Source organism: Saccopteryx leptura, chromosome 3 (assembly GCF_036850995.1).
Source record: "Saccopteryx leptura isolate mSacLep1 chromosome 3, mSacLep1_pri_phased_curated, whole genome shotgun sequence".
Taxonomy (NCBI): Eukaryota; Metazoa; Chordata; class Mammalia; order Chiroptera; family Emballonuridae; genus Saccopteryx; species Saccopteryx leptura.
In genome coordinates this window covers 325,151,138-325,171,137 of record NC_089505.1, presented here as the reverse complement: position 1 = coordinate 325,171,137, position 20,000 = coordinate 325,151,138, and the positions used below count along the sequence as shown (strand labels likewise).

The window sequence follows — 20,000 nt, the reverse complement described above, 5'->3', positions numbered from 1 at the left end:
TGCCTGCTGGGGACCAAAAAACCAACAGGGTTTTTGGAGTTTAGATTTTTGGGGGACAGAGGTGTGGGGATTTGGCTGTAAACTGACAGTTTGCCCAACCCCCCACCTCACTTGCCTGATTAGGTTGAAAGAGGCTGTTAATCTGTGGTGCTGGATTGTTTACACTACCTCCCCATGTCCCCCAGAAAGACTGGAGGCAAGTTTCTTCTATCCTTTGTTTGGTGTAAAGTTAAAATGACATGTATGGTGGGGGTTTTGGATTGATGATTAAACATAAGGAATTATCTCTTGAAGCCTTTTAGATTTCTATAAAAGAAGAATATGTGGCAATATCTAAAAAAGCTTTGAACATTTTACTATAATTTTCAACATCCTATTTAAGTGAATTAGGATTTTTTACCCTCAACACAAGAGTAAAAACAGAGGAATTATCCAATGTATTGACAAGGAAATGAGAGTTTGCCTGTCAAATATATGCCCAAACATTGAAGAAATCACTAGGACACATCAGGCTCATGTTTCTCATAAACACAAGAATGAAAAAACACATTCGTGCCGGGACCTGCCGAATTTACTAAATCTTACTAAGAATGTATCTATATATATAAAAAGATAACTTTTTGGTCGTTTATTTATTTTTTAATTCCTCTTTTTTACAAATTCTAAAAAGCATAACTCAAAATTGTAACATAAAAATGTTTATTTAATGTCAGAATAAATTTAAGTTTGTCATATTTATTTCATTTAATTACCACAAAAGCATGCTTGGACTTTATATTGTTTTCTTTAATATTTGACTTAATTATAATCACATATTTCTCAGAAATTTGTATATAGTGTGCATACAATTATTTGTAGGATTTTAAATGCACCCCAACTTCAAAAAGTTTGAGAACTATTGGTCTACTGAATTCTAATTAATAAATAAGGGGTTTCTTGGATATTTTCAAATTGAATTTATTGGGGTGACACTGGCTAACAAAATTATACAAAGTTTAGGAGCACAATTCTCCAAATCATCACCTGTATACTGCATTGCGTGTCTGCCACCCAAATGTTTATCCTTCAATATCCTCCCAACCTCCCCCACATCCCCTCCCATAATCACCAAGTACTGATTTCAAAAAGCATCTCATTTAGTCTGTTTCAATCAAAAGACTGGTATTAGCATAGGGATAGAGTGTTTCATGAATAACATTCTAAGGTGAAATGCATTTAAAAAAGGAAAGAAATTCCTTAACAAATAACATACCTGAGGTACATACATTCAACAAATAGATATCTAAGATTTTCTATTCGTCAGTGAAAGCTCTAATTAATCTGAAAACCAATATAAGCTTCCATGTGTTTGCTTTTACCATACACATTTTTTATAAACTGGTATGTTTTAACTGCAGTAGAAATCAACCTAATTCCTCTGGAATTCTCACCTTGCCACAAACTCCTTATTCTGACGACCAGCGGAAGTATCTTTGAAGGAATAGCTTTCACTGCTTATTATAAACTGGTAGACAATCGCCTGTGGATAGTTATCAGCAATCTCACGCACAGTGTGCTGGATGGCAACAGCTTCCTCTTTGTCCAGTAAGGCCACCATGTGGCTAATCCAGCCAATGAACTGCCAGCAAGGAATGGAAGAAATCTAAAACACAGACAACTGGAACTTAATAATGAACACTGTTTTGTTCTGAAAGTAATGTGTACAATATAAAAAGTATATATATTTATAATCAGAAGTATCAGAACAGACAAGAATAAAGTCTTCTCTCCCACAACTTAGTTCCTATTCTACTGGGAAGCATTCACTTCTTCCAGACATTTTCTATGCATGTGCATACATATCCTTTCTTGAAAAGAACAGAACAGACTAGGCATACTGTTGTTGGTTTTTCTTAGATATTCTTCATTCTTTTAATGGCTCTATAATAATCCACTTCATTTAATTACTGCTCTAAAATGAATTTGTAGAGTCTTTTCTAATTTTTGCAATTACAGATGGTGCTACAGTAGACATCCTTCCATGTTTATCTTTTTGTATTTCTGATATAGGATTTCTGACATCCTATGGATACAGGATAAATTCCTAGAAGTAAAATGACTGAGTGAACATTATTTTATTATTATTATTTTTAAGTGAGAGGAGGGGAGATTGTGAGATGGACTCTCGCAAGCACCCTAATAGGGATCCACCCAGCAACCCCATCTGGAACCGTTTGCTTGAATCAACTGAACTATCCTTAGCGCCCAAGACTGATGCTTGAACCAGTTGAGTCACAGGCTGTAGGAGGGGAAGAGAGAGAGAAGGAAGGAGAAGCAAATGGTTGCTTCTCTTGTGAGCCCTGACCGGAAACTGAACCTGGGATGTCCATACACTCTATTCTTGCAGCTAAGCAGCCAGGGTCTGTGTGATCATTAAACAACCATGAAAAACACTGCTAGATCTCACTCCAAAAACTTCTCAAATTATCACTCCTAAAAGTGAATTATGCCAGTACCATGCTGTTTGATTACTATGACCCAGTTGGGTACCAGAAATATCAGGGCAACACTGTAAAGTATATGGTTGTCTAACCACTATGCTGTACACCTGAAAGTAATACAAAAGTAAACTGCACTTGAAAACATTTTTTAAAATATAATCCTCAAAAAAAAAGGTGAATTAGATTGACTATTTTCCAAAATCCTTTCCAACAGAGGACAAAATCTGTATTAAAATTCATCGTCACACACACACAAAAAATCATCATCACCCTGGCCAGATAGCTCAGTTGGTCAGAGCATAGTCCTGAAGCACAGAGGTTGCTGGTTTGATCCCCGGTCAGGGCACATACAGGAACGGATCAACGTTCCTGTCTCTCTCTCTCCCTTCCTCTCTATAAAATCAATAAAATAAACATTTTTCACATTTCTTTATTAGTGAGGCTGAACGGCCTGTTGACTTGCCTCACCTACATCAATCATGTATGCATTTCCTTTGACCATTTTCTACTGGTTGATTTACTTTGTAGAGTGAGGACGTCAACTCTGTCTCTAATATGTATTGAAAATATTTTTCTCCCCGCGTATGAAATTTTTTTCCTGCATATAGAAGTGTCAAGTTATTCTCCTTTATCGTTTCTGTTTTATTTTGTTTTGTTTTAGCAAGGGGGGAGGGTGGAGGAAGGGAGGGAAGGAGAAGGTGAGAGACAGAAAAAGAGAGAAATGAGTAGCATCAACTTGTAGTTTTGTCACTTTAGTTGTTCATTGTTTCGCATATGTGCTTTGATTGGGGTTGGGGGCTCCAGCCAAGTCACTGACTCCCTTGATCATGCCAGCGACCTTTGGACTTGAGCCAGTGACCATGGGATCATATCAATGATCCTATGCTCAAGCCAGCGACCTTAGAGTTTCAAACCTGGGGCCTCCGTGCCTCAGGTAGATACTCTATGTATCCACTGTGCCACCACCAGTCAGGTTGACTTCTGGTTTTTCTCTCTACTCCAAGACCATTTTCAAAATTTGTTCATGTTTTCCTCTAATGAGAAGTAAATGTGGGCAAGCTTCCTGACTTCATCCATAAAATGAGAAAAGAGCAAGGTACTTGAGAATAAAATGTATCAGTCTACATAGGTCACAAGAAGGAATCAAGATCAGCTGGCCCATCTCAAGTGTTTTCCCCAGTGTCATAACATTGACTAAATACCGTTTTATTTTCTCAAAAATTGCTGTTACCTTTGTTATATATGAACTATTACTAAAAACAACATTTCTTCAACTTATCTTTGAGAAAAATGCATATATATTGCATTCTGAATTACCTGTTGTTTGAGATCTACCGGAAAAAATACCCCATTATTGCAAATCCACAAAGGGTCAGAGGTGAGGTAAATCCCCGACAGGCACTGAGTCTTCACAGCTCAGAGAGCAGAATTGGTTTTGTTTTTTTTTTGTATTTTTCTGAAGCTGGAAACGGGGAGAGGCAGTCAGACAGACTCCCGCATGCACCCGACTGGGATCCACCCGGCACGCCCACCAGGGGCGACACTCTGCCCACCAGGGGGCGATGCTCTGCCCCTCCGGGGCGTCGCTCTGTCGCGACCAGAGCCACTCTAGCGCCTGGGGCAGAGGCCAAGGAGCCATCCCCAGCGCCCGGGCCAATGGAGCCCAATGGAGCCTCAGCTGCGGGAGGGGAAGAGAGAGACAGAGAGGAAGGAGAGGGGGAGGGGAGGAGAAGCAGACGGGCGCCTCTCCTGTGTGCCCTGGCCGGGAATCAAACCCGAGACCCCTGCAAGCCAGGCTGACGCTCTACCACTGGGCAAACCGGCCAGGGCGAGAGCAGAATTGTTTAAAAACTTACTATGTATCTGTGTTTTCAGCCACCGGTCCAAAGACCAGTCCACCAGAAATTTTGTGCCAGTCCATAAGAGTTAACCACCTTGATGTTATATGAAGATTATGAGCCCAATAATCATAGCTGAATTTGCTTATCCTCAGAGTGATTTCCGCCTTGGCAGTCCCTGAAATAATTCTATTTCCATGGGTCCTCAAGTGTAAAAAGGTTGAAAACCACCACTAGATAGCTAATAGGGTATTATGTCACCCTTTTTGAACTATTATGTTACCAACTCTAAGGTTGGTCCTATTTTCCAGTTAAACGTCTATAAAAGTCATTAAGGAACCTTCTAGGTGGCCCTCCACTTTGATTTCTTATTTTACAAAATTCCTTAAATTAGAATTTTATTGACTGTATTTCCCTGTGCTGTACTTTAAATCCCCATGACCACTGTGTAACAAGCAATTTGTAATTCTCAATCCCTTCACCTTTTTCACCCACTCTGCCTAACCCTTCTCCCAGCTGGTAACTATCAAAATGTTCTCTGTAAGTATGAGTCTGTTTCTGTTCTGCTTGCTCATTTATTTTGTTCTTTAGATTCAACTGTTGACAGATATGTATTTACTGCCATTTATTGTTCATATTTTGATTCCTCCCCCCCCCCCCCTTCGTCTTTTAACATTTCATCTAATACTGGTCTGGTGGTGATGAACTCTTTTAGCTTTTTCTTGTCTGGGAAGCTTTTTATCTGCTCTTCAATTCTAAATGATAGCTTTGCTGGGTAGAGTAATCTTGGTTGTAGGTCCCTGCTTTTCATTACTTTGAATATTTCTTACTGCTTCCTTCTGGCCTACAAAGTTTCTGTAGAGAAATCAAGGGAGTCTTAAGGGAGCTCCCTTGTAGGTAACTAACGGCCTTTCTATTGCTGCTTTTAAGATTCTCTGTCTTTATAACCTTTTGCATTTTAATTATCATGTGTTATGGTGTGGGCCTCTTTGAGTTCCTCTTGTTTGGGTCTCTCTGTGCTTCCTGGACTTGTATGTTTCCACATTAGGGAAGTTTTCCATCATTATTTTTTCAAATAGGTTTTAAATTTTTTGCTCTCTCTTTTCCTTCTGGCATCCCCATCACGCGAACGTTGGTCCGCTTGAAGTTGTCCCAGAGGCTCCCTACACCATCCTCACTTTCTTTGGATTTTTTTTTTTCATTTTGCTGTTCTGATTGGGTGTTTTTTGCTTTCTTATATTCCAAATCAGTGATTTGATTCTTGGCTTCATCTATTCTAATGAAGATTCCCTGTAAATTATCCTTCATTTCTGACTGGCATCTTTTTGTGCTGTTGAGGTTTTCACTAAGTTCACTGACCAATCCTTACAACTAGTGTTTTGAACTCTGCATCAAGTAGTTTGCTTGTCTCCCTTTTATTTAGTTATTTTTCTGGAGTTTTGTTCTGTTCTGTCATTTGGGACATATTTCTTTGTCTCATGTTAGCAACCTTTCTACCTTCCTGTGTTGGTTTTTACTTATTAGGTAGTGCTATTACATCTCCTAGGCTTGACAGAGTGGCCGAATGGTAGGTCCTCTATAGGGTCCAGTGGCACAGCCTCCCTGATCACCCAAGCTGGATACTTGAGGTGCACCCCCTGGGTGAGCTGTGAACATCCTCCTCTTGTAGTTGAGCCTTCATTGTTGTTGGCCTATCACTGGGAGGAACTGATCCCCAGATCAATCAACTGCAAAAACTGGCTGAGACCACTGACCACTGACCTTCACCCACAGTGAAGATCAGCTTACAGGGGCCCACTGAGACTGCCCTTGGAGCGTGTTGCTTGTGGAGGGAGTTGGCTGGTGGTGCTTTGATGTGGTCTGAAGCTGAATTTTCTGGTTCTGGGGCCTCCTGGGAGGTGCCTACCCTGGCTAGCTGCCACCGTTTTCTTACTGGGGCTACCCGGCATGAGCCACAACGTGAACTGCAGATGGCTGCTACTCGTGCTGGGCTTGGAGGTGCCACAGCAAGGTCAAGCTGTGACCCAAGGCTGAGTGCTGCAAGTGCCGGGTCCGGGCCCACTTCGTAAGATGTATGGGGCATGCCGAAGCCAGGTGGGCGTGGGGCCTGGGGTAGGCCTGGGGCCTGGGGTAGGCCTGGGGCCTGTCACTCCTCAGGGGTTACCTCTGTAGCCAACACAGTCCTCTTGATTTTTATCTGCCATGTTTGTGAGACCAGCCTGTTCCATGTCTCCATCCCTCCTACTAGTCTTCTTTAATTCCCTATTTGTAGAAATTCCAATTAAGCTATATTTCAGGTGGTTCTGAATGATGGTTGTTCTATAGTTTAGTTGTCACTTGGATGGGGTTCTGGGAGGACGTGAGTACCATGTTTAGTTACACCACCACTTTGACTGGACAGCCCTCCAGTTTTTACACAGGGGGCCTGACTGAAGGAAGGCAGCAGGAGGATGCAGCCCTGTAGATGAGGGCAGCAGGCGCGCCCAAGCCGGAGAACAGACGTGGGGACTGCAGGCTGCTCCTGTATGCCCAGCCACACTAGCCTCAGTATCCCTCTGATTGGGGTGCTACTAATGGGCACTCGAGGCACTGGGGGTGGGGTGTTAGCTGAAATGTACTCCGTTCACCCTGGACTAAATAATACACTGAACATAGGCATCAACAGATGTTACAGACTAAAACTTTGTCTTTATGGACAGTAAACTGTGCTACAGAAAATTCCCATCTGTGCCCCAAATATATGTCCTCCTCTATTTCTTGGGGTCCTTGTTTAGACATAGCATTAACAACACCTGCTAAGGAAAATGGTAAAATGTGAATACTTTATACAGTTTTAAATCACTTATGTACTTGGAATGTAGCAAAATTTAATGCTTGTTAGGAAAAGCTGTAAGCTATGCATTATACATATTAATGTGTTTGGATATAAATAGGAATATGACTTCTAGCTCTGTCGACTACAAACAAACACTAACCTCTTTTGTCATTAGGCTCAGGGTCTCCTCTGGATACTGTTCTATAATCTGCAGTAGTCTGGGAAACTTCAGCCTGGCTTCATTGGAATGTAATTTTAAAGCTTTCAACATTTTGTCCACCACAAGGGCTGGGTATGTTTGCAGTTCTACAGGCTCAATAACTGACAAGGACAGGGAAAAACAAAACAAAACAATGGTCAATATATCTACTTATACATAAAATATAAATTTAACATGTAATTGTATTTTCCCTTTTTGGCTTATGTTTTGTAGTATGTCATTGAGTTTGTTTGTTTCTCCTAACAACCCTAGTCAACAATCACCAGAAGCAATATTGGACTATGTGTAAAAGTTTGTATCTTAAAGCTGAACTTTTTGATTAGATTACCCATTCTGTATGAAGAATGGTTTGCTTTCTGGGCTGGGAACATAGAGGGCAGCCACTGGTTACTGAATTTATTCAGGAGCAAGAGGCAGGACACATAAAGCCACTTATACCAAAGCTCCATGCAAAATATGAAAGTATAAATTAAATAAATGAAAAGATAGACCATAGTTGGAATTCAGGATAAAAGATAAGCAGGTCATGGTGCCTGGAGATGTCATTCCTTCTTAGAAAGGCAAGACTTTTCTCATTCAAAACACACACAAATAGGAAACCAAAAGTATATATAAAATTCTTAATACTTTGTTAACATAACAAGACAGACTAATTATTATTATTATTTCTTTATTCACCTGATGCAGTCTCTTCCTCCTTGCGGAGCTGTTGGTCACAGAAATCCACCAGCGTCATATAAGCATCTATTTTCCCAGCTGCAGGCTGCTGGCTGCTGATGGAAGGCCAGGTTTCCTCCTCAGCTGTCCGCACAGCCTCAGAAAGGTAATGAAATGCTCTCTGGTACAGCCCTGTGATGACCTAGAATTCACAGAGATCCTAGTGTGACTAAAAAAGCTTTGTGGAAAAACTCTATTTTCTACTAGTGATGAAAAAAGAAGAATACTTGTGATCCATTAGCCATAAAGTAATAAATACAGAAAGCTGGTGAAATGCCCTGATTGTGAAAGAGTAAGCAATTCCAGTAAGATCCTGAGCAGATAAAATACAACCAAACAAAAAAGAATAAACCAAGTGTGGGCCAGGCAGTCCACTAGTCATAGAGAGCAGGTGCCGAAAGTCAGTGCGGCACACAGCACTGTGAGGAATTTCATGTCCTGCACAGATACTGGTAACACTGCGAGGGAAAAAGGCAAGGCTACACAGCTGAAATGAGGTGGGTCATGGTGAGATGAGGAGAGGCTGGTAACTATCAAAATACAAATAATTTTAAAATGTAGGTACTAAATAGAATAGTTTAAAAGGCTGATTTGTCCCACTAACTAGTTGGACACCTGAGTTATGACTGGTAATTAAGTTCCATTAACAAAATTCATGGAAATACTGTCTACATCATTCTAACACAAATTTCTCATTTTTAATGCTAAAATAGTATATCATTCAAATAAACAGGAAAAATATGGAGTATGTCAATTTCCCATATAATAAACTTGGCTGTGCCTAATTGTCAAATATATTACAAAAACAGAAAGCAATACCCATTATTTACTTATTTTCTTTAATTATCCCTTTTTTATTCTTTAAGATCCAGGTTAAAACTAACCCTAACTAGGATCCCGAAATGATGGATCTCTCATTTCTGCTGGCAAAAAGCATTTAGCTGCATCTTTAACAGATTGAGAGTGAATTTTCATAATTTATTCTTTTGCAAACTGGTGTATGATTATTCAAATAATATACTGTTTTTTAAACTGTTGAATAAAACTTCGTTTTAAGAAGTAGTTGAGACGCCCTGGCCGGTTGGCTCAGTGGTAGAGCGTTGGCCTGGCGTGCCGAAGTCCCGGGTTCGATTCCCAGCCAGGGCACACAGGAGAAGCGCCCATCTGCTTCTCCACCCCTCCCCCTCTCCTTCCTCTCTCTCTCTTCCCCTCCCGCAGCCGAGGCTCCACTGGGGCAAAGATGGCCCGGGCGCTGGGGATGGCTCCTTGGCCTCTGCCCCAGGCGCTAGAGTGGCTCTGGTTGCAACAGAGCGATGCCCCGGATGGGCAGAGCATCGCCCCCTGGTGGGCGTGCCGGGTGGATCCCGGTCGGGCGCATGCGGGAGTCTGTTTGACTGTCTCTCCCCGTTATCGGCTTCAGAAAAATACAGAAAAAAAAAATTTGCAAAAAAAAAAAAAGAAGTAGTTGAGCCTGACTGGAGGTGGCACAGTGGACAGCACATTGACTTGGGACACGGAGGAATCAGGTTTGAAACCCTGACTTCGTTGTTTGAATGCGGGCTCATCCAGCTTGAGTGCAGGCTACTAGCTTCAGCACAGGGTCGCTGGCTTGAGCAAGGGGTCACTGACTCAGTTGGAGTCTACCCCGTCAAGGTGCATATGGGAAACAATCAATGAGCTACTAAATTGCCACAACTACAAGTTGATGCTTCTTATCTCTCTCCCTTTTTGTATGTCTCTGTCTCTCATTCACTAAAGAAAAAAAATGTAGTAATTAAAAATAAAATGGAGAGGGACAGAATAATGGCGGTGTGAGAGATACTCCTGACCTCTCCCCTTAAAATTTCAACAAATTGAACTATAATGCAGCAAATGAAACCCACATAGGCTCACAGGCATGCCTGAAAGATCAGTGCACCAAATGAACTAAAGGTGGGAAGGGTTGAAGAGGGCAGGGGAGGAAGATAAAATGCACAGTGGTCTGTTCCAGAGAAAAGCAGTGGACTGGGTTTTTTTCTCTGCCAAGACTATGGGGAAGAAGGAAGCTCATGCTCTGGGTTTTGTCTGGTGGTATACAAAGAGGGAAGCTGGGAGTGACTGGGTCTCCTTCTTCAGGAAGAGCAGAGAGACGGAGGGGCAGAGGAGGAAATACTAAACCAAAGCGACAGCAGAGCACTCAGTCTCAGCCAGTGTTCCTGAGATCTGCCAGCAGCCCTCACTTGGCAGAGACAGTGTGCCCCCAGGCTCCGAGAACTGACCTCCCTCATCTTGTGGGGTATGGAAAGTGGCAGAGACAAACACCACAGCTAACTGCAGAGCCACTCTCTCCCTGAAGTACAGAGGTGTTCAACGTCTGGTTGAGACATGGGGAGGAGCACCCAGAGGACTGAGATTGTCATTCCTAAAGCTTTAGAGCCGAAAAGCCCTCACAATAGGCAACGCCCACCAACGTGACTGCAGCCCCGCCTATATCACTGCAGCAGCAACACCTCAGCAGATAACAGCACAGGAAGTTCACAGAATTAAAACATGTAACACAGCGACACCTACTGAAAGAAAAAGGTGACCTCTCAAAACTGAAAAAAAATGTTTTCTCTTTTTTCCTTCTTTTCCTATTTTTATCTTTTAAATGTCATTTTATTTAATATTTGTTTTTCTTATTTTTGTAGGTGTTTTATTTATTTTTGATTCATTTTTGGTGTTTGCTCTTTGTTTACTGTGGTTTTTCACTTTTCTTGTCATTATTTTTTAAATCTTTATATTTTTAATTGTATTTTTTCAATTTTTATTGTTCATATTTAATTGTATTTTTGAGAGTTCTTAATACCATTCACAAATGCCACCAAACATAGCTACACAAAACAGACAAGTAATTAAGAAGGAAATGAAAAATCTCCAGAAAGCAATCTCAATCACATAGAAACATTACAGTTAAATGATAGAATTCAAAACTGAAGTTCTGAAAATACTCAATGAGATGAGAGAAAACACTAATAGGCAATTTAATGAGCTCAAAAAACAAATTAATGAAAAAAAAATGAGTACTTCACCAAGGAGACTGAAACTTTAAAAACAGATGAAGAACTCAATACATGAATTAAAAACTGAGCTAGCAAGATTAGCTAATAGAGGAAAAAATCAGTGACATCAAAGACAGGCAACTTGAGAAGAAGACAGACTCATGAATTTAAAAAAATGAGCTCTAGTCCCTGGCAGGTTGGCTCAGTGGTAGAGCGTCGGCCTGGTATGCAGGAGTCCCAGGTTCGATTCCCGGCCAGGGCACACAGGAGAGGCGCCCATCTGCTTCTCCACCCCTCCCCCTCTCCTTTCTCTCTCTCTCTTCCCCTCCCGCAGCCAAGGCTCCATTGGAGCAAAGCTGACCCAGGCACTGAGGATGGTTCTGTGGCCTCTGCCTCAGGTGCTAGAATGGCTCTGGTTGCAACAGAGTGATGCCCCGAATGGGCAGAGCATCGCCCCCTGGTGGGCATGCCGGGTGGATCCCGGTCGGGCACATGAGGGAGTCTGTCTGACTGCCTCCCCGTTTCCAACTTCAGAAAAATACAAAAACAAAACAAAACAAAACAAAAAAAAGAGCTCTACAAGAATTCTCTGACTCCTTCAGAAGAAGCAATACAAGAATAATGGGTATATCAGAAGAAGAATAGAAGGATAAGGGAATGGAGAGCCTATTCAGAGAAATAATTGGTGAGAACTTCCTAAACCTATGAAAAAAATTAGATCCTCAAACTCAAGAAGCAAATAGAACACTGACTACTGCTGTGTGAAGCTTGTGGACTCTACTTAGAGAGTCAGATGCATGAGCCAAGGCTGGACAACATTCTTGTGAGATTTGTGGATTTTTAGAGTCCACAGTGCAAGCTAGGCAGGTTGCTCATGTGGACAAGAAGATGAAAGAGACTAGTGCCTGGTAATCAAGATGGGTGGGCAGGGGGGTCTCAGAGAGATAGCATGATAGGGCAAACATTCTTAGCCAGGTTAAAGAAGAGCACAGACTTGGTGCTTCACTGTGCCGGTCCAGCTGTGTCAGAAAAGAATTCAACAAAGAACAATGGTGTTTCTATCAGTGCTTCTGTTCCCTGAGAGGATTTCTATGTTCCCCAACCCTGAAGCTGTCATCCTAAAGTTGTTCAATTTAGTTCCTACCCATGTATCTCTGAAATTTTCTGAGCTGCTTCCCCTTTGCTGGAACTTAGAGCAAGTGAGTTTGTGTGTGGGTCCTTTAGAAAAAGCAATTCAGTCCCATATAGCCGTTTGTCTCTTTTAGCATGATCCCTGCTGGTTTTCAAAGCCTGATGTTACGGGGACTCTTCTTTCCAGAATAGGTGCCCTGGGCTGGGGAGCCTGGTGTGGGGCTAGAACCCCTTGTTTCTTAGGGGGGGGGTCTCCAAAGTTGAGCTATCCCTCTCATTTCTTAATTGCTACACTGTGGGTACAGGCCCTGGCCTGTCTGCATCTTTGTGTCTTCTACCTATTTCAATGTGACTTTCTCTTTATATCTTAATTATAGAAATCCTGTTGAGTGAGGCTTCAGGTTTATAGGTATGATTATTCTATCATTGAGTTGTAATTATGATATGATCATGGTAGGAGGCAAGCTCCGTTTACAGACTTCATCATCTTGACTCTTCCCTCTATCCATTAGTTCTCTCATTTAGCCAAAAAGTAACACATTAAAAACATAAAACACACTAACATAAAAAGTTCATTCTTGCAATAAATATTACCTTTTCTGTATTCTCTGAAGTGGATCCAGAAAGCTCCAAGATTCTTCTAGCCTTGCATTCCTCAATTTCAGCAAGGCAACTTGGCTCACTGCTGAGAGCATTAGCTATGATTCTGTAAGTTGTACCCAAGAGAATGTTATGGTCACGGAAAGCCCAAAGATTTTTGCTTAAATAGCTTGATATTTTTTCACCTGCTGGATAAAACACACAGACAAAATTTTTATTCAGAAGTAAATATCATAAATTTATAAAAAAGAAATTTGTAGTATATAAGTGGTTTTTTTTTAAATTAAGAAACTAACTAAAAACCTGATGTTATAAGAAGCTGACTTCAAACACTGGGTAATCTTGAACTAACATTAATGAAAAATGTTCTTTGTTAGCATTCACATTGAAGTATATAAAGGCTAAGCAATTAAAACACTGATTAACTTTTATTCAAGTACTACTATCCTGTATTTTTCCAAAGCACCTAACTCTATATCTGTTACAAAGAACAGGAAAGTACTTGTGCATATACATTAATAAGCCATTGTAATTTTTTAATTGATACTGTTACCTGTTGCTGATAGAGCAACAGATACTGCTGTATTTAAAGGTCTGGTTCTTCCCATATAAGTAAAAGTTGAAGGAGTATATCACCAACAAAAGAAATGTTAAAGGGATTTGTTTAAGAAAAAGAAAAAAACACGAGTGAGAAAATATAGTAAAGAATGAATGAAGATTTGACTTGAGGGGCAGGTAAACACACAAAATGGTGTACAGAAGATGTGTTGTAGAATTTGCACCTGAAACCTGTGTAATTTAGTTAACCAGTATCACCCCAATAAATTCAATAAAAAACAATTAAAAATATTGCAAAGAAAAAATTCTGATAAAGGTAAATGTGATAAAATTAGTGGATTAATCAACACTAAAGTTAGTATAAAGGTTAGTATAAAGCTAGTATAAGGCTAGAATTAAGGCAAATGCAGGAAGATCATGTGTAAATACAACAGTAAATTAAGGGATACACACAAGCACACATACAAAAGTAAAAAATGACAAAAACATAAATGTGGAGGAAATGAGTTAAAAAGGTAGTGATTTTTTTTTATCTTTTTTTTTTTTTTTTTTTTTTTTGTAAAAAGGTAGTGATTTTAGAATGTCTCAAAACTTAAGTGACCATCAACTTAAAACAGACTGTTATGTACACAGCTTGGTATATATGAAGTACAAGATAACCACAAAGCAAAAATCTACAAGAGAAAGGATTCCAAATACAACACTACAGAATGTGATCAATATACAAGAGAAGAAAAGAGAAGAAGAGAGTAAAAAAGGAACAGAGAATTACCAAAACAACCAGAAAAGTATGTATAATAAAATGTCTATGACTACATCATATTACTTATTACTTTAAACATAAATGAATTAAAAACACCAATCAAAAGACAAAAGATTAAAGATGTGGTACACACACACACACATACACACACAATGGAATATTACTAGCCCATGAAAAAGAATAAAACTTTACCATTTGTGACAACATGGATGGGCCTAGGGGGTACTAGGCTAAGTGAAGTAAGTCAGACAGAGAAAGACAAATAGTATATGATTTCACTTATATGTAAAATCTAAAGAAAAAAATAGTCTGACTAGTAGTGATGCAGTGGATGAAATGTCAACCTGGGAAGCTCAGGTCCCCAGTTCGAAACTTCAAGGTTGCTAGCTTGAGCACAGGGTCACTGGATTGAGTGTGGGATCATCAACATGATCCCAAGGTTGCTGGCTTGAGCCACCCAGTCATGAGAGGCAATGAATGGACAACTCAAGTGAAACAACTATTGATTCTTCTCATCTCTCTCCTCCCCCCACTTTCTGTCTGTCTCTCTAAAATATAAAAATTAAAATAAAATAAAGAAAAAAATAAATGAACAAAGAAAACAGAAACAACTTATACATATAGAGAACAAATTGATGCTTGCCAGACAGGGAAGGCTAAATGAAAAGGTAAAAGGATTAATAAGTACAAGCGGGCAGTTATAAAATAGCCACAGGACATAAAGTACACCTTAAGAAATATAGTCAAGCAGTCCTGGCCAGTTGGCTCAGTGGTAGAGCATCGGCCGGGTGTGTGGAAGTCCTGGGTTCGTTTCCCAGCCAAGGCACACAGGAGAAGTGCCCATCTGCTCCTCCACCCTTCCTCCTCTCCTTCCTCTCTATCTCTCTCTTCCCCTCCTGCAGTCAAGGCTCCATTGGAGAAAAGTTGGCCTGGGAGCTGAGGATGGCTCCATGGCCTCCACGTCAGGCGCTAGGATGGCTCCAGTTGCAGTGGAGCAACACCCCAGAGGGCCGAGCATCGTCCCCTGGTGGGCATGCCGGGTGGATCCCGGTTGGGTGCATGCAGGAGTCCATCTGCCTCGCCCCTACTTCTAACTTCGGAAAAATACAAAAAACAAACAAACAAAAAAAACCCCACAAGAAATATAGTCAATAATATTGTAGTAACCATGTATATTGTCAGATGGTACAAGAATTATCAAGGGAATCACTTTATAAATTATACAAACTTCTAACTACTATACTGCACACCTGAAATAATATAATATTGAGTGTAAACTGTTGTTGAAAAAAAAATCAAGGTCTGATTCTTCATCTTACTGTATAGCTCCAGGAAGGGAGATTACTCAGCCTTGGTCAAGCCAGCAGCTTAGTGTGCAGAGAGGTGAGAAGGAGGTGTAAAGGATAAAGGGGGTCTTCCAGCAGGTGCCACCCACTACATCACCTTGCTCACTCATGGGATGACAATTCTCTGACATATTTTTCTCAGATACATAACCTTAACTACTCACTCTGCTTATTTCATAAGGCTGTTACAAAGTACTATATACTATAACCATTTAACACAGTAGGATTGTTTCTATGACTACCAATATTTATCTTCATATCAGCATACTCCACCTATCCCTCCACCTTCCTAAAAAAATCCATAAAAATATTTAAACCATCATAAGATTTTTAAATTCTGGAATCAATATTGAAAGAATGCTTTTCCTGTGTGCACATTTACTGAGGCTGATATTCTGATATGCTACCCTGTCCTGAGAAAGAGTCAAATTTGAGAATATGGTTGGGAGCATGTTCAATAAGGGTGCTACTAGGTACCTTTGGATATATGGTAACAGCGCTATCATACCAGGTCTGAGACCTACACAGAGAAAGTTTTCTCCCCTAAGTCTTAAAGGCTACATTATTATGAAAAGAGGAGCCCTGGGGAGGAAAAATGCTTTTCATATCTAATTTTTTTTACAAGTTAATTCTTGTATGTAAGTATAAAGTTTTCAAAATCATTAAACCATCAGACTTATAATTTGACTAAGTATTAAAAAACTTTTACTTTTAATTCTATTTTATAGATAAAGAAATAAAAACTCCCAACGTCATATTCAATAGCAATACTAGGATACAAAGTACCCTGGCTCCAAATAGTTAATAAAATTACAAAGATTCAATTCCCAAATGTCAGATAAAGTAACACAAATAGTTTTATAAGACACAGAGACATAATATAAAATAGCATTCTTAAACTTATAGAGATAAGAGCAGTCTAATACCCAACAAAGAGACTGTTTTCAACACAGTAAGAATCTGCTCAGGACAATTCTGGGTCTGGCTCTTGTTGTGGCTGAGTCGACAGTAGCTATGGACCCATTTCACCAGCCAATCATCTCTTGTTTTTGATTCTTTATGCAGTTCCTTCAACAGTTTCATGGCAAGTGAGAAATTGTTCTATATAATAGGAGAGAGAAAATGATACAATGACATATATGCAATTTTAGAAATAGAAGTATTTCATAAAAGAAGCTTTTTGTTAACTGGCCTGGTTTCCTTTTGCATGACACAATTTGATTTACAGCAGCTAATCCATCTCTTTCGCTTAAATTATATACATGTCTTTTTAGTTATCATGTGGATACAATTTACATTTATATCATAGTATGCAATCCAGTGTATTTTAGTATATTCAAAAACCGAACCACCATCACCACTGTCTAATTCCAGAACATTTTCATCAATCCCAAAAGAAACCCTTTGACGTCAGAGAAATCGTGGCATGAGATGTCCCTTTGGTGTCTTCTCTTAAAGTTATAACGCTATGAACAGCCACAGTTCAACAAAGAATACCCTGAACCATACACAAACACATATAAGAGATCTGTGCATCGAAAAACCTAAAGGTGGGCTGGAGGGGAGAAGAGGTGAGACAGTGCCATGGAAGTAACCCGGAGGTTGCTGTGGGTCTCAGGAGAGAGAAGAATCAGGTTGTTGCTGGCACTCCCTGCAGCCAGGAACAGCAAAGAGACACAGTGAGTATTCCTGTGGGAATGGTCAGTATATGTTGCAGCAAAACTCAGTGACCTGGGCAGGGACAAAGAACAGAGGTATGGCAATGGTTGTCTGGCACTTGCCATCACCAGGCAGAAAAACAAAGCCACAGAATCTGGTCACCTCCCCTCAAACTCCCAGAGCTAGCAGTGAGAGCCAAAAGCTGTAGTACTGAATGTCAGATGAAGTGTACATTATCTGCAACCTGAGAACTAAAACTACAGAAACAATTTTTCCCGAGTGACAGGTGTCCTCTGTGGTGAATACTAGCATGGATGGAGATACAGAGGGGAGGCTGCTGAGTTATGCCAGTCACCACTACTGGGCATCACAAAGGCATCAGCCATCCTCTCTCTCCCAGCTCACGCCACTCCCACCCAACACAGCTACACTGCTGGTAGGCTTGGGATGCAGAGGACAGTACTGCGATTTCATGGAGTTGGAACCCAACTGCCCAACACATGTCCCTGTGGGGTTGGTGCCTTGAGACTGAAGCAACCTGGTCATTAAGGAGGTGCTGACCTCCCCACAGAACACAGGACATTTTCCACTGACAGGCAGAGATCTGAAAAGCCACAGCAATGAAAAGAAATGAAAAAAAAAACAAAAACCTAATGGTTTCATGCCAACTTCTGGAAAACAATAAAAACACTTCTTATTAATCTACTAGAGCAGCAGTTTTCAACCCTTTTCTACTCGTGACACACGTAATTACTAAAATTCTTAGGCACATCAAAAATATATTTTTTGCTAATACGATTCAAAAATAGGTATAATTTTGATTCATTCATACTAGACAGCTATTGTTGTGCTGGTTTCTGTCATTCTTTTATTTGACAACCTAAGAAAAAACATGTCAGTGCCCCTGATAAAAATTCTGGTAGCACACTCCTTAAAATTCACTATACTATAGAAATGCCACTTAAACAGGATCCACAAAATACTATGAATAACCAAAGTAATGAGGCATCTCAGAAAGAAAATATCTCCAGAAAATAAACATATAGACATGAAAATATGTGATTTAAATGACAAAGATTTCAAAACTGCAGTTCTGAAAAAACTCAGTGAGATACAAGAAAACACAGATAACCAAGCAGTTGAATGAACTCAGTTTAATACTCTGAAATAAAATCAACAAACAAAACAAACCACTTACCAAAAGAACAAACCTTTATAAAAGACCCAAGTAAAAATTATGGATATTTCTAGATGGTTAGCTCAGTCATTCAGAGCATTGTCTGGAAATGACAAAGTTGTGGGTAAGGGAACATATGTGAAGCATCTGGTGAATGCACAGCTAAGTAGAACAACAAATAAATGATATTTTGTCTCTCTCCCTCTCTCTCAAGTACATCAATAAATAAAAAAATAAAAAAAAACTCTCAGTTCTCTGTAAGAAAAAAGTTCTAGAGATGAAGAACTAAATAAAAGCAAAAAAGAATAAACTAGTGAGCTTAGAAAATAGAACTGACTCTGTGAAAGAAAGAATCAATGATATCAGGCCCTGGCTGGTTGGCTCAGCGATAGAGCGTCGGCCTGGCGTGTGGGGGACCCAGGTTCGATTCCCGGCCGGGGCACATAGGAGAAGCGACCATTTGCTTCTCCGTCCCCCCCTCCTTCCTCTCTGTCTCTCTTTTCCCCTCCTGCAGCCAGGGCTCCATTGGAGCAAAGATGGCCTGGGCGCTGGGGATGGCTCCTTGGCCTCTGCCCCAGGTGCTAGAGTGGCTCTGGTCGCAGCAGAGTAACGCCCCGGAGGGGCAGAGCATCGCCCCCTGGTGGGCAGAGCGTCGCCCCTGGTGGGCGTGCTGGTGGATCCCGGTCCGGCGCATGCGGGAGTCTGTCTGACTGTCTCTCCTCGTTTACAGCTTCAGAAAAATACAAAAAAAAAAAGAAAGAAAAAAAAAGAATCAATGATATCAAAGAAAGAAATCCAGTAATGACAGAAATGGAAGAAGAGAGACCTGAGAAGGAGGAAAAAACAAAAGAACTCCACGAGAACTACCTGACCCCATCAGAAAGAGTAATATAATAACGGGAACACCAGACAAGCAGGAGGAGGGAACAGAGACTATTCAGAGAGTTGATGAGAACTTTCTTTTTTTTTTTTTTTTTTTTTTTTTTTTTTTTTTTCTGAAGCTTGGAAACAGGGAGAGACAGTCAGACAGACTCCCGCATGCGCTCGACCGGGATCCACCCGGCACGCCCACCAGGGGCGACGCTCTGCCCACCAGGGGGCGATGCTCTGCCCATCCTGGGCGTCGCCATGTTGCGACCAGAGCCACTCTAGCGCCTGAGGCATAGGCCACAGAGCCATCCCCAGCGCCCGGGCCATCTTTGCTCCAATGGAGCCTTGGCTGCGGGAGGGGAAGAGAGAGACAGAGAGGAAAGCGCGGCGGAGGGGTGGAGAAGCAAATGGGCGCTTCTCCTGTGTGCCCTGGCCGGGAATCGAACCCGGGTCCTCCGCACGCTAGGCCGACGCTCTACCGCTGAGCCAACCGGCCACGGCGAGAACTTTCCATACCTATAAATAGAGCTAGATCTTCGAATCCAAAAAGCAAAGAGAACACCTAAATATCTTGATCCAAAAAAGCCTTCTCCAAGACCTATTGTATTAAAACTGTCAAAAATTAATGAAAAAGAAAAAATTCTCAAGGCAGCTAGGGCAAATAAGACAGTAACCTACAAAAGAATTCCCATTAGATTATGATTGGATTTCTCAACAGAAACTGTACAAACTAGGAGAGAGTAGAATCCAATATTCAAACTACTGAAAGAGAAATTACCAGCCAAAAATAACACATCCAGCAGTTA

The 20,000-nt window shown here is 40.8% G+C and overlaps 1 protein-coding gene across 2 annotated transcripts in view; it reads right to left on the bottom strand.

Annotated features, from left to right (window-relative positions):
* The window catches only part of PRKDC (protein kinase, DNA-activated, catalytic subunit), a 282,873-nt gene that overhangs the window by 17,341 nt on the left and 245,532 nt on the right, over positions 1–20,000 (bottom strand). Inside the window, exons 70-74 of one of the 2 annotated variants that reach the window (XM_066379091.1) lie at positions 16,415–16,589; positions 12,816–13,009; positions 8,032–8,212; positions 7,294–7,454; positions 1,431–1,642 (exon numbers count right to left, since the gene is read on the bottom strand). In XM_066379091.1, coding sequence (XP_066235188.1) covers positions 1,431–1,642; positions 7,294–7,454; positions 8,032–8,212; positions 12,816–13,009; positions 16,415–16,589 — 923 coding nt within the window. The remainder of the gene's footprint in view (positions 1–1,430; positions 1,643–7,293; positions 7,455–8,031; positions 8,213–12,815; positions 13,010–16,414; positions 16,590–20,000) is intronic. The other variant, XM_066379092.1, reaches the window with a different exon arrangement.